Source organism: Oncorhynchus tshawytscha, linkage group LG09 (genome assembly GCF_018296145.1).
Source record: "Oncorhynchus tshawytscha isolate Ot180627B linkage group LG09, Otsh_v2.0, whole genome shotgun sequence".
NCBI lineage: Eukaryota > Metazoa > Chordata > Actinopteri > Salmoniformes > Salmonidae > Oncorhynchus > Oncorhynchus tshawytscha.
Window position 1 is genome coordinate 68,481,755 of NC_056437.1, and position 14,714 is coordinate 68,496,468.

Consider the following 14,714-nt stretch of genomic DNA (forward strand, 5'->3'; position numbering starts at 1 on the left):
CAGATTAGCACAGTGGAAGTTGACCCGCTCGTGCATGTCAAATTAACATACCCCTCCAGAATGTTCTAGAATCTATTCACTACGTAAGCCTTCTCCCCACTCAACCAGCAACATGGGGGAGCAGCCTTAGGAAAACAACTCACAAAAGAGCATTTCTGATAAGTGCTTCCAGAAATGGCTTGAGAGAAAATCAAATGACTTAGGCCTTCCCGTCCCCCTCTTTACCCTTTCTCTCTCTTACATTTTCCCTCAATTTTGTGAGGAGATATGCCCTAATCTGCATTGCTGTTCAACATTCCCCACCTACCAATCATGCAGAGCCATCCAATTGGTTGCCCTGACTGTCATTCAGCCTCGACTGGTTGTCAGTGTTGTCCTGTCCTCTAAGATGTGGTTGACCAGATGGGGGACAACTTGTTTCCTCACACCTCTCCCCTCCCCCCCTACTGCAGCAGCTCCACGTCCCAGCTTGTCCCAGCCCATCCATGGCCTTCACACACAAGGCATTTTGAGTAAAACATTATCACAAGATTAGGACGATTATAACATATGCCTCCTCCCCTCGTCAGTTCGTAGCAGGTGCCCTTATTTTTAAGGTGTTTCTATTTGCATTTTCAGTTTCTTTTTAGGAGCTTCTTGCCTTTCTGCTTGCTAGCGCTGTTGCTTAAAATAGTGCAGCTGTAATATTGAATGTAATGTCATTCAGGGACACAGGTCAGTATTTACTTGGTACTGTTAATAAAACACCCTCCCCATTGAGAAACATTCAGTATTGCAACATCTTCTTAGGGCTGAGATCCCAGCCAGTGGGATCACTGAAAGTGCAGGGCGCCAAATTCAAAACAGCAGAAATCACATAATTAAAATTCCTCAAATATACAAGTATCTTATACCATTTTTAAAGGTAATCTTGTTGTTAATCCCACCACAGTGTCCGATTTTCAAATAGGCTTTACAGCTAAAGCACCACAAACGATTGTTAGGTCAGAGCCATATCACAGAAAAACACAGCCATTTTTCCAGCCAAAGAGTGGAGTCACAAAAATCAGAAATGGAGAGAGAATTAATCACTAACCTTTGATCTTCATCAGATGACACTCATAGGACTTCATGTTACACAATACATGTATGTTTTGTTCGATAAAATTCATATTTATATAAAAAAAAATCTCAATATACTTTGGCGCGTTATGTTCAGTAGTTCCAAAAACATCCGGTGATTTTGCAGAGAGCCACATCAATTTACAGAAATACTCATTATAAATGTTGATGAAAATACAATTGTTATACATGGAAATAACTATCAACTTCTCCTTAATGCAACTGCTGTGTCAGATATCAAAAAAGCTTTATGGAAAAAGCAAACCATGCAATAATCTGAGTACGGCGCTCAACCAACAAGCCAAAAAGATATCGCCATATTGTGCAGTCAACAGAAGTCAGAAATAACATTAAAAATATTCACTTACCTTTGATCTTCATCAGAATGCACTTCCAGGAATCCCAGTTCCACGATAAATTATAGATATTATGTCCAAATGGCTACTTTTGTTAGCGCTTTTGGTAAACAAATCAAAACTCACGAAGCGCGTTCACTAGTTGCAGGCGAAATGTCAAAAAGTTCCGTTACAGGTCTGTTACAGTAGAAACATGTCAAAAGATGTATAGAATCAATCTTTAGGATGTTTTTAACATAACTTCAATAATATTCCAACCGGAGAATTCCTTTGTCTTCAGAAAAGCAAACGTAACGGGAGCTACCTCTCATGTGAATGCGCATGACTGCTGGCAGACCTCTGACTCATTCCCCTCTCATTCAGCCCCCCTTCATTGTAGAAGCCTCAGACAAGTTTCTAAAGACTGTTGACATCTAGTGGAAGCCTTAGGAAGTGCAAGATGACCAATATCCCACTGTATCTTCAATAGGAGCTGAGTTGAACACCGACCAACCTCAGATTTCCCACTTCCTGGTTGGATTCTTTCTCAGGTTTTTGCCTGCCATATGAGTTCTGTTATACTCACAGACATCATTCAAACACTTTTAGAAACTTCAGAGTGTTTTCTACCCAAATATACTAATAATATGCATATATTAGCAACCGGGACTGAGGAGCAGGCAGTTTACTCTGGGCACCTTATTCATCCAAGCTACTCAATACTGCCCCCAGCCATAAGAAGTTAATAAAACTCTCCCCGTTGAGATACATTCAGTATTGCAACATCTTTTTGAGTCAAGTTGAAAAAGGAATTTTACATCTAGGAAGTGGGAATAGTTTGAATGCCTGATTTACTGGGTCAGATAGCCCAGTAAATGCTTTGCATTTATCATGAAGATGAAACATGGACATTGTTTTTGCATTCTAATAAAGTCGTAGGCTACATGTTTGCTTAAGAGAAGCCTACGTGATTCTTTACATTATTGCATTCTTTGTAGACAAATGTTATAAAGCTGAACACTGCCTTTTTTTGGGTGATTTTTACACCTAGGATGGAGCATGTAGCCTATCCTTTTATGCAGCTGCACAGTGTAACCTAACACCCGTGCCACCCGTCACCACACCCTTTGGATCTGCAGTGTTACAGCACGGCACCCATTCAGAACGTAACACACCAGTCTTCTCTCTCTGTCTCTCTCTCTCTCAGGAAATGAATAGTGATTTCATGTCGTGTCAGCCTGACCTGTTTGTATTCATGACTGAACATTTCTTAGAAATATTACTCACATATTTTTCTATTGAGCAGTTATATTAGTATCGTGCTAGCATAATTTGCACTTGCGAAGCCAGCCACCTGCATATTTTTCCTTCCACCATTATGATTTACTTGTCTTCTCCTCAGTCTGTACCCTCCCTTGTTCTTGAATTACATTAGCCAGGCAGCCTGCCAACATCTAACCAAATTACACATTGAAATGGTGAGCTTAGTTTGGCTATGGGGTCTTAAAAGCCCATCTGAGCTTCAGGAAAATACTTTGAAAATACCGAAATTACCACTGGTAGGGTACTTTTCCTATCACTCTGCTCCTTCCCTTTTCTTTTTACCTTGTTAACCTTCCGATCGGCTGCTGAAATCCCCCTTGTCTGGATGCGTTTTGGTAGGCCTTTGCTCCAGCTAGGGCTCTGACCTACATTTGGTGAGATCAGCTGTTCCCTCCTGTGTCCCACGCAGACATAAATTAAGCTGCATAGCTCCTCTCAATGTAGTACTGCTGGTAAATTAACCCCCCCCCCTCTTCACTCTCTATCTTCCAGCTATGGTTTCATCTACGCACCTGCTCCTCTGCTCCAGAAACATGTAATTGATGTCTGAGTTCATATGTATAAAAGCTTCACTGTCTGTCAGCAACCAGATTTCTTGCAGAGTAGTAATGTGGCATTAGGGCCAGATCATTATGACTACTGTAGGCAAATTTGAAGCGTTACATAGAATGCTCTTGGTTTGGATGACAGTGAATGATGATTTATCAAGTATGAACATTGGAAATGGCTCATGGATGTTGTGCTGTGTTTTTAATGTAGATCTCTGACTCCCCCTCTCTCCTAGGCTGTCCTCTGGCGAGGCGGTAGGTGGGTGGTGTGGAGCTGGCCTCGGCACCGGGAGAGGCCCCCTCGCCCGCCCCCTCCCTGTGCTGCATGGCTGCGATGGCGCCCGCTCTAACCGACGCGCCGGCCGAAGCTCACCGCATCCGCTTCAAACTGGCTCCGCCCTCCTCCAACCTCTCCCCGAGCGGCGTGGAGAGCAGCGGAGGCACCAGTCACATCCTCGTCTCCAGCAACGGCACCGTCAAGCGCAAGGCCCCTGAAGAGCGCGGTCCCCACGGGGGGTCCATCACAGGTAAGGGGAGGGAGGACTCGCCGCGAGGCAACGAGGCTCCTTCCACACCTCTTGGGAAATTACAGCCACTGGTGGCGTCGTACCTGTGCTCGGACGTGACGTCCGTTCCCTCTACCAAGGAGTCACTGAAGCTGCAAGGCGTCCTGCTGCAGAAACACGGCCTTCTGCCCAGCTTCCTGCCCAGGAAACACAAGACACTGGAGCTGTCAGAGGAGCAGCTGAAGAGCATCATGAGTAACAGCAGAGGAGGTGGTCCCCCTGCCCTGTCAAGCTCGCCGCCACCGGTCAACGGCGTGGCCAAGAAGTTGGCCAAAAACGGGGCGGACCGCGACCGTATGACAACAGTCAATGGAGGTAATAACAGGCCTCCTGCTGGACATGGACTGGACTCCCCAGTGCACCAGCCCCAACCCCACACAGCTGCCTCTAGAGGAAACTCTCCTCTTAACGGGGGAGGGCAGCACCAGCAGCCCACAGGACTGTCCTACAACCCTGCTGGAAACACTGAACAGCCAGCACCCCCCGCAGCCTCCACCAACACCCCCATGGACTGCCTCGACAGCAAACCCTCAGAACGGCCACCATCGCTGGCCACGGACACCTCATCCCTTTCCCCAACGGACCGACAGACCTCTCTGGGCCTGGGCAGCCTTGGAGTGGACGTTAAGGAGAGGACTCAGCAGAGCCAGAGCCGGCAGGGCGAGATCGAGGGGCGTCTGCGGCGCCTGAGGAAGCGCCTCCAGGTGGTTCAGGCCAAGCAGGTGGAGCACCATGTCCAGCAGCAGCTAGGGGGGCTCCTGGAGAGCACCCTGGGGCCACTGGATGCCCTCCGACCTGGCGGGAGACGAGGAGGCCAGGACGCCCCCCTCACCCCGCAGGAGAGGGAGGGGCTTGGGCGATTCCTGAAGGACGGCTCTGTACCGGCGGAGCTGGAGCGCTTGTCTCTCAGTGGAACCACCAACCTGAGGTCCACGGAGAGTGCCTTCGACTCGGACGCCACGGAGAGCAGCTCTGGAGGAGAGACGGACGTGGAAGAGGACGAGCTCACCAGGGTGGACATCGAGCAGCGACACATCTCTCTGTAAGTACCTGGACAACAGGAAAAACATATTTTTTTCCCGCTTAACAGACCATTTAATTGGATAAAGAAAGAGTGGGCCTTTTGGAATGAAGTAATGTTGACTAAATTGGCATTTAGGATGGGGAGAAAGCAGAGAGGGAGTCGGAGACTGAAGTAGTGGAAAATACAAAGATGCTAGAGTGAGTGAAGGGGGGGGGGGGCTCCATCCTGGCTTGGCTTGTTGGGTTGTTAGCCACTGGGGATCTGTAGTCTCGTTTTAGCAGAGAAACACTGCCAGTTTCAGGGTTCATCTCCAGTTACCACTCTCTGCTGCTGAAAGGAAGCCTAATCCAGGCCCACTTATGTTACATACAAGCGTGTGTCCGCTCGCTACGTCTTCCTGGTCCTGTGTTCATGAGGATGTGGCTTGCACCCTCCTTCATGTGGAAGGTGACCCTGATGAAGTGATGGCTGATGGGTAATGAAAGTGAATTAAAAACTCCTGTTTTAATAAAAGGCTGTTCTGTTCTGATGGTGCAGTGCCGTCCTCTGCTTCAAACACACTTTCATGTCTTCGGGGATAAGCCTGGGTCTAAGAAGCCACCGTTTTCAAAGAAGTGAAGGCAGAGAGCTTCTTCCGGATATATCTTGGCCCCAGGTTAAGTTAATTCCAGTGCGGTTGTTATCCTATGTTATCCTATGATATTGCTGATCTTTTGCTAGTTGACCATTGGAGGAGGTACTAAATGTGATCATCGCAGGAGTCAATTTTAACCCAGAGTTGGTGTTTTCATCTCTTTTGACAGGCAGATGAAATAATGGGGGAGTAGATGGACAATCCAACCTGAAGTATTCAGTGTTGGTCCTACGTTGTTTCATGTTACCTTAACTTTTGAATAGCGTTGGCTAGCTGTTGCTGGTTACGCTAGATGTTCCTATTCAGTTGGATTGGCCTTTTTCTTTATGATCCTCGGTTGAGTAACATGTGGGCACTATGTTTGGCTCTTTTTATAGTCAGCCCTGCGGCTTTCCTCTGATTCTAGCTCCACCATGCCCATTGGTTATTGTGTGTAGTGCGTGGCCCATGGGCACTAACCAATCTATATAGTGCACTACTTTGGACCAGGGCCCATAGGGCTGGGATCAAAAGTAGTGCACTATGTAGCGGATAAGGAGCTATTTGGGATTCCAGGTGAGCCTGACTGTGGGTCAGAGTCACCGAGGCCTTGTTTGAATGTTGTGAACTAAAGCTAAAGACGGACCAACGGCATGAGGGATAACCTACATTCGGGCATGATGAAAGCAGTTGGTCGGTCACATGGCAAATTGCGTAAGACCAAATAGGCTTACTTCCAGCCAGATTATAGTGAGAGAGCATGATGACACAGCTGCTGTTTTTTACAGTCTCTGGCTGACTGTCCGTGTGGGAGAAGAAAATTGTGGCACCTGCACCTTTAAGAAGTGACAAGGCGCTTCTCTTGCGGGGGGAGGGGGGGGACTTTTTTTTCTTGTACATGACTCATCCAATTCCAAAACATTCTATATGATGAACAGAGAACATATTTGCAAACACTTCAACTCACCACACAGAATTATTCCTGCTTTTCATAGTTTAGGTTGGCAGCTTGTTGATGGTACCACCTTGTCGTTTGTGTGTGTCTGGATGTATGTTGTGTCTTGTGTAAGAAAAGCTTATTATTTCCAGACCAGTTGAAGTCGCTATTGTGGTGTTGATGCAGCCACTATAAGGTCATTTTAACATTTGGCTCTGAGCAACCCCCTGAGGTTTGATTTGTGTGATCTGTCTTGTCTGTCTGTCTGCACACCGTGTTTGTCCTGAAACGCATGTAAATACACCAGTGGTGTAGCGGTGAAACAAACCCACAGTTCGGTACGTTTTGTGGTTAAGGTACAGCAGGAAAATGAAATGCCAACAGTTAATAGTTCATTTTTGTTTATTTGGCTAAATACGAAACATTTAAAAGCACCCTATTTGTTGCCCAAGTCCAGTTTCTGTGACATCATTTAAAATGTTCCTGCTATTGTCTGTTGTGACAGCGGTTGTTATGTTGGGCCTCTCAAGTAGAGGTCTAAAAAGTTGGACCTGTTCTGAAATGGACCTGGGGCTTTCCCACCCGGACAAAAAATGCGTAAATCCATTTTTCAATATAGAAACCTGAACCAACCCGAGGACCACTAGTTGCGTGTAGACATGGTCGGATCCGAGTTAGGGGAGCAGCAGAGAAGTCCATTTGTAAGCTACTTTGTTAACCAGAGCTTATACAGCGGGGAGAGACTGTGGAGGACTGGCCTTGCGTGTGTGAGAGACCGAGGCAGCAACCAACCATAACAAGCCAACTTGCGCTAGAATACTAACTTCTAGCCTGTCATAGCTAGGTTATATATCATCCAATATGATATAAACGTGTGCTGTGTCTTTTAAGACCCATGATGTCATTCACAGTCATTTTCGAGGCTCAAGCAAAGATGATATTGAGAGACTTGAGGCGGGGCCCATAGGAGGAAGAAAATTAATTGTTTTTGGTGACAATCCGTGTTGAAATCAGCAATATTTTTGCTTTATGGTTTGTATATTATCAAAAACAAGGTACTAGGGCAGTGAATTGATGTTAGCTTCAGCTGTAAGCTACCAAGGAAAGCTAGCCTACAAATCTGTAAGCTACCGGTATCATATTGCATTGTAAAGTGTTGTAATGGTTATATATTGGTGAAGAGTAATTAACGGTTTCAAAATGTCTGCATACCGTGTTGCATTATTCAATTGTGTTAACTTCTTTGCAGCATATGTGGTGGTGCAGCCCAGGCTCCCAAGGAAGTGCAGTGGTTCCTAGAGCTAGCCATGAGTATGTGGAGCAGGCACGGTGATCTCGCACTATAAGGGGACATCGGCTGCACTGATAGACAGACTTGGTTCTCTCTCAATCAGTAGATGACACGAGACACATTTGACAAAGTACCGAAAGTAACAATTCTAGTTCCAGACAGTTTTTCATGTTCTAGTATCAAAAAGCTCCTGCCGTCTCAGGTATACCGTGCAACGCTACACGCGCACACACACAATATAAAGCGCTGTCTGAAGCTAAGCGGTGATGGTTAACCCCCCCCAGAGTGTTAACTCCTTGTGAAAATCTAAAAGCAGAGCAATTGTTTTGATTTGGTCTCATTTTACAACCCTAGTTCTCTTTGACACAAAATGACCCGTCTGCTTTTGATGTCTGTGTGTCACGTGATGAGTAGGGTCTCTGTGTACGGGTCTGCTTGTTTGTGTGTGGCCTTTTTGTCCATGTCATAGTGACACAACAAAGCTTATGTGACGATTAGCATCATTGAGGGTTTTACTGGAGGACTTGATGCTTGGTTGTTTTGTTTTTTTTGGTATACCAGCCACTGTGGAAGGTACATTTTTTAAAATCTATATATACACTGCTCAAAAAAATAAAGGGAACTCTTAAACAACACAATGTAACTCCAAGTCAATCACACTTCTGTGAAATCAAACTGTCCACTTCGGAAGTAACACTGATTGACAATACATTTCACATGCTGTTGTGCAAATGGAATAGACAACAGGTGGAAATTATAGGCAATTAGCCAGACACCCCCAACAAAGGTGTGGTTCTACAGGTGGTGACCACAGACCACTTCTCAGTTCCTATGCTTCCTGGCTGATGTTTTGGTCACTTTTGGATGCTGGCGGTGCTTTCACTCTAGTGGTAGCATGAGACGGAGTCTACAACCCACACAAGTGGCTCAGGTAGTGCAGCTCATCCAGGATGGCACATCAATGCGAGATGTGGCAAGAAGGTTTGTTGTGTCTGTCAGCGTAGTGTCCAGAGCATGGAGGCGCTACCAGGAGACAGGCCAGTACATCAGGAGACGTGGAGGAGGCCGTAGGAGGGCAACAACCCAGCAGCAGGACCGCTACCTCCGCCTTTGTGCAAGGAGGAGCACTGCCAGAGCCCTGCAAAATGACCTCCAGCAGGCCACAAATGTGCATGTGTCTGCTCAAACGGTCCGAAAGACTCCATGAGGGTGGTATGAGGGCCCGACGTCCACAGGTGGGGGTTGTGCTTACAGCCAAACACCGTGCAGGACGTTTGGCATTTGCCAGAGAACACCAAGATTGGCAAATTCGCCACTGGCGCCCTGTGCTCTTCACAGATGAGAGCAGGTTCATACTGAGCACATGTGACAGACGTGACAGAGTCTGGAGACGTCGTGGAGAACGTTCTGCTGCCTGCAACATCCTCCAGCATGACCGGTTTGGCGGTGGGTCAGTCATGGTGTGGGGTGGCATTTCGTTGGGGGGCCGCACAGCCCTCCATGGGCTCGCCAGAGGTAGCCTGACTTCCATTAGGTACCGAGATGAGATCCTCAGACCCCTTGTGAGACCATATGCTGGTGTGGTTGGCCCTGGGTTCCTCCTAAAGCAAGACAATGCTAGACCTCATGTGGCTGGAGTGTGTCAGCAGTTCCTGCAAGAGGAAGGCATTGATGCTATGGACTGGCCCGCCCGTTCCCCAGACCTGAATCCAATTGAGCACATCTGGGACATCATGTCTCGCTCCATCCACCAACGCCACGTTGCACCACAGACTGTCCAGGAGTTGGCGGATGCTTTAGTCCAGGTCTGGGAGGAGATCCCTCAGGAGACCATCCGCCACCTCATCAGGAGCATGCCCAGGCGTTGTAGGGAGGTCATACAGGCACGTGGAGGCCACACACACTACTGAGCCTCATTTTGGCTTGTTTTAAGGACATTACATCAAAGTTGGATCAGCCTGTAGTGTGGTTTTCCACTTTAATTTTGAGTGTGACTCCAATTCCAGACCTCCATGGGTTGATAAATTTGATTTCCATTGATAATTTTTGTTTGATTTTGTTGTCAGCACATTCAACTATGTAAAGAAATAAGTATTGAATAAGAATATTTCATTCATTCAGATCTAGGATGTGTTATTTTAGTGTTCCCTTTATTTTTTTGAGCAGTGTATATGTATGTGTTTGTGTATGTAGATTAATATCTATGTATGTATGTAGATTAATATATATGTGTATATATATATATGTAGATTAATATATATATATATATATATATATATATATATATTCATCTACATTTTCATCTATCTATTTAATCTACATCTTTTTTTTTTTTTGCCATAGTTACACAAAGAAAAAATCGGATGAGCATGCTTGTAATGTTTCTAAAACGAGTAACGTGGTATGTTGCTCAATTTAATTAAATATTCTGTGACCTGAGTATTTTATCAAATGTTTTGCTCCCCCTTTAAGGTTACCTTGGTAACAGTGCCACTCGAGTCATCACTTCTGCCTGCTACAATGTCACTAGTAGAGGCCAACGATGTCTCTTTTTGTTAGCTGTGGGAGCAAACTCAAACATTGAAAAGCAACCGAGTTTGTGAACAAAGCTACGTAAATGGATAAGTAACACGAGGACAAAGTCTCACTTTCGAAGTCATTCAAGTAAATTAGACCCAACATTTATTTTGCTACAAAGCACAACTCGCACTTGTGCCCATACTTGACTCTTTTTATGAAGCGCTCACAATTTTGAGTCCGACGTGTTACCATGCGCCAACGTGGCTGGTGAATTAGACGTTCTTTCCCGGCAAAGCCTAAATCTACCTGCGTTTGGCAGGTAGCCAGTGTTCATTTTAGGCCCTGTTGGTTGGCCTTATATCCTCCATTTGTAATCATTAACCTTTGGCTGTCTTCCAGGCAAGGTCTTGTAGCGCCCTGTAGGCCAACTGTTTCACTCCTTCCCATAACCCACTAGGCCAAAATATTATGCATTCCTGAATAAAACTGTTCTATGAACTGTTGCTTTCGGTTCTACCTAACTGGGGTTGTTTTTGGATTCATATCTACTCATCCATATCTACTCATTTTTTGGGGGGAACAACAGGAACATGTTGGAAATGCAGGGCAGGTCACCTGTGCAGGTAAGTGTCCGATTTTAAACATCAAATCCAATTTATTTATATAGCCCTTCGTACATCAGCTGATATCTCAAAGTGCTGTACAGAAACCCAGCCTAAAACCCCAAACAGCAAGCAATGCAGGTGTAGAAGCACGGTGGCTAGGAAAAACTCCCTAGAAAGGCCAAAACCTAGGAAGAAACCTAGAGAGGAACCAGGCTATGTGGGGTGGCCAGTCCTCTTCTGGCTGTGCCGGGTGGAGATTATAACAGAACATGGCCAAGATGTTCAAATGTTCATAAATGACCAGCATGGTCTAATAATAATAAGGCAGAACAGTTGAAACTGGAGCAGCAGCACGGCCAGGTGGACTGGGGACAGCAAGGAGTCATCATGTCAGGTAGTCCTGAGGCATGGTCCTAGGGCTCAGGTCCTCCGAGAGACAGAATTAGAGAGAGCACGCTTAAATTCACACAGGACACCGAATAGGACAGGAGAAATACTGCAGATATAACAAACTGACCCTAGCCCCCCGACACAAACTACTGCAGCATAAATGCTGGCCTAGTAGGCTCTGGGCCCTTATCCACAAAGCGTCTTGAGTAGCAGGGCTGATCTAGGATCTGTCCACATGATCTTTTTCATTAGGATCCAAAACTGATATTTGATCAGCACTCCTACTCTAAGATGCTTTATTGATATGGGCTCTCTGATGTTCTGCTCCTTCAGCCTTAGTGCTGCAGTGCAATGACTCAGGATGATGAAAGGCCTTTTTCTGGTGCATTCCACTGTCTGCTCCATTTTGGCCTCTTCCAGAGACCAGCGCCTCCCTGTCAGCCCAAGTGGCAGCTCTGTCTCAAAAGCCTGAGCCTAGCCAAGCCCCCATTATGCAAACCCACTGCCTTTGATAACAGGATGTTTATTTTTTTGTGGTGTTTTTTTCCCCCTTCTTCTTCTTCATCTGTACTCATATCTCACAGGCTCGTCTTCATCTTATGGGGACTCTCCACAAAGCCTCGTTTATTATAGTACTGTCGGCGTGTCAGCAGCAACTCATTCTCACATGGTCTCGGTGCAATACTTTCCTTCCTTCAATCCCTTCAAATTCAATATGGAGAACTAGGACCTTATCCTTCCTCCCACTGATGCTAAACTTGTGAAATATATTTAGTGATGGTGGGCATGTGAATGCGACCTCATGCAAATTGAGTGTAAGATGTGTTTGTACCAATACTTTTGGCATCCCAATTTTTTTTTTAAGTGCAAAACCGTATTCTATATTATTCTGCCCCAAAACAATGGCAAGGAAATTGGGAGAAAGATTTGTTTCTGAGGTGTGTCAAGGTTTTAAATAAGTAAAGCTCTCAAGCAGTTACCGACCTCTTCTTGCAGTTATTGGTGTTTGAGAGCTTAGCCCTGATTGGTTCTCAGTCTGTTTTATTGCCATAATTGCAACAGTGAGTTTCCTGTCATGTTAGCGCAGCTTCCTTTTTTGCATGGCCGTTTGGCACATAAACCTGTAGCCTTGGCCCACATTAGGCTAGTTAGCATGAGAGGAACTAAGCTCTTAGCCAAACTATGGAAAAACAGACTTTTTGTGCCCTGTCCTTCAATTATTCTGTGTGCTTCACAGGGCTGTGCCAAGAGTCCTTGTCAATGTGATTTAAGGACCCAAGTTACTCATTTACAAATGGATCCACTACGTCCTTGTTCCTTCCTGCTTGCTGACCTTTCGGGTTGGCTTTCCAGTTTAGCCAGTTAGCTCGCAGGATCCTCGAAGCAAGCTGGTTGGTTAGGTTTTCTTTGCGTGGGTGTTTTTCATCTATATATCCGTTCGTCTTTTCTCTCCTTTCTGCCTTCCTTTTGTCTCTTCTATCCCTGGCTTGTGTTGATACGTTCACCTGGTGTGCCTGTTCATCAGTCTCTCAGCCTGACGCCAGGCTCTTTTGTTAGCCCGTTTTCTAGAAATGTTCATGCAACGTGTCCTCTCCGCAGTCCGCACCACATGTCGCCATATCCTGGGTCCTGTTCAGCTGCACCCCTGGGCAGTGAATGGGAAAAAAATGCCCGGACTGACCCTAGCTGCTCAGTGCTCAACAGTAATGTAGTGTCTCAAATGTCCCTCATCTGCCCCTCTCACACACTACAGGTCCAGCTGTAATATCCGTAATGACCGCTTTATCTCACCCCCAAAGCAAGTGTCCAGAACCAAATTATTATTTATTTATTTTCATTTTTCCCTTGTTATAAGTAATACTTTTGTCTGCATATTTTTTTTCATTATAGATAATCATTCTTATTGTTCATCATTCTTATCTAACCAGAAGGTTTCCAACAACAGTATTGATTTAAAAAGGCAGTGTTGGGCAGCACATGGTGCATTAGATGTCTGTTTAATCAGTCTGGAGATTACTAGCACGCTGGATTAGCAGACAGCTACAACCAGCACCACCACTAGATTAATGGGTTGTGGATTGAAACGACAACACGCCTGCCTTCTCAGGATGGCTTTCTGGAGCTTCTGGAGCCCCCCCCGTAACGAACGCCCTGAAGGTTGAATGGTAGTTTTCTCATCATCAGGGTTGTGTTGATTAGGGCACAACGTAAGAACATGTTTTGCACTTTTACTTCTTCCATTTAGTGCCGAAAGGACACAACCCAGCTGAAGGGTTCAACTGATGTTACTGCAAGGCTGTGCCAATGAATCTGATCAAGTTTAGGCATATCCAGGGGACAGGATGCTGGTGCCCTCCATTGCTACCAGGTAGAGCATTATAACTGGTATGGGAATTTTATATTGGGCTCTACTAAAACAATCGCAAGCACATTGACTGAATATTTCGCTAGGGAAACCACCACAAAAACGGTTTAGTTTAATTGGGCCAAAGGGCCTCGTCCCTTCTACAGGTACAAGACAAGCCTGAAGTGGCATTGAAATATCTTGTTCTTGGCTCGTTAATGTTTCCTATGATTCATTGAAATGGAAGCTGCTATGTGACACACCCACATCTTGGCTGCACAACACAATGACAATGGGAAGCAATAGCTACAGAGTGAAATGGTGGTCTTAGGACTCCTTCTTGCTCAAATGCAATCACATTTATGCTTAAAGCCCTTTTTACATCTGCAGTTGTCACAACGTTTGTTGGTATGGGGGTCAAGTCCTCCATTCGGTGTGTTTGCAGTCACTCTGACACTCCGTGTCTGCAGTAGTGCTGTCCAGAGTCATTCTCACTCTGTGAAAGCAGGACACACCATACAAATACTAGTTCACCACCACCCCAAACCCCTCTGCCTGTGGTGGTGTGACTGCAATTATTGAATGCATTGCCATTCTCTCTCACTCACACCACTGTGTTTGCTCTTCGCGAATGGAGTCAAGAGAACCGCTCAGAGCTTCCCCTCTAAAGATCACTGAGGTTCTCTTAGGCTGGTTTTCTATCTTAAATCCTAGGACCAATACCATTGAAAGACCGATGGGGTGCAGACAGTCATGTTCATTAGTGGTTTCAGGGGATGGTAGGTGACTAGGCTTAGATCGTATTCTCAGATGAATGGGGAAGGTTGGAGGAGTCTCGTTTTCCAGAATGTTCAACATCTCCATAATATCGTTATATAGGCTGATGATATAACATCAGTCTTATTTACATTACAGGGGGACTGAAAAACATGTCAACAAGAGGCGCCTTTTTATATGCTTTTTTTTGTCTGATTTGAATTGTTTGTGCAGTAGACAGTAGGCCTACATTTGGTGCGCTCTTTCGAAACCCATGAGAAGGTGGCAGAGTTACAGCTGTGTTTCAGACCATGACATCCCGACAATTGACAGTGTTGTAAAAAATACTTAAGTAGTAATT

The 14,714-nt window shown here is 45.5% G+C and overlaps 1 protein-coding gene across 4 annotated transcripts in view; it reads left to right on the top strand.

Moving 5' to 3' along the window:
• kansl1b (KAT8 regulatory NSL complex subunit 1b) overlaps window positions 1-14,714 on the top strand; it is a 79,977-nt gene that overhangs the window by 21,059 nt on the left and 44,204 nt on the right. For all 4 annotated transcript variants that reach the window (XM_024432910.2, XM_024432912.2, XM_024432909.2 and 1 more), the window contains exon 2: window positions 3,544-4,915. In XM_024432910.2, coding sequence (XP_024288678.2) covers window positions 3,633-4,915 — 1,283 coding nt within the window. In that variant the 5' untranslated portion in view covers window positions 3,544-3,632. The remainder of the gene's footprint in view (window positions 1-3,543; window positions 4,916-14,714) is intronic.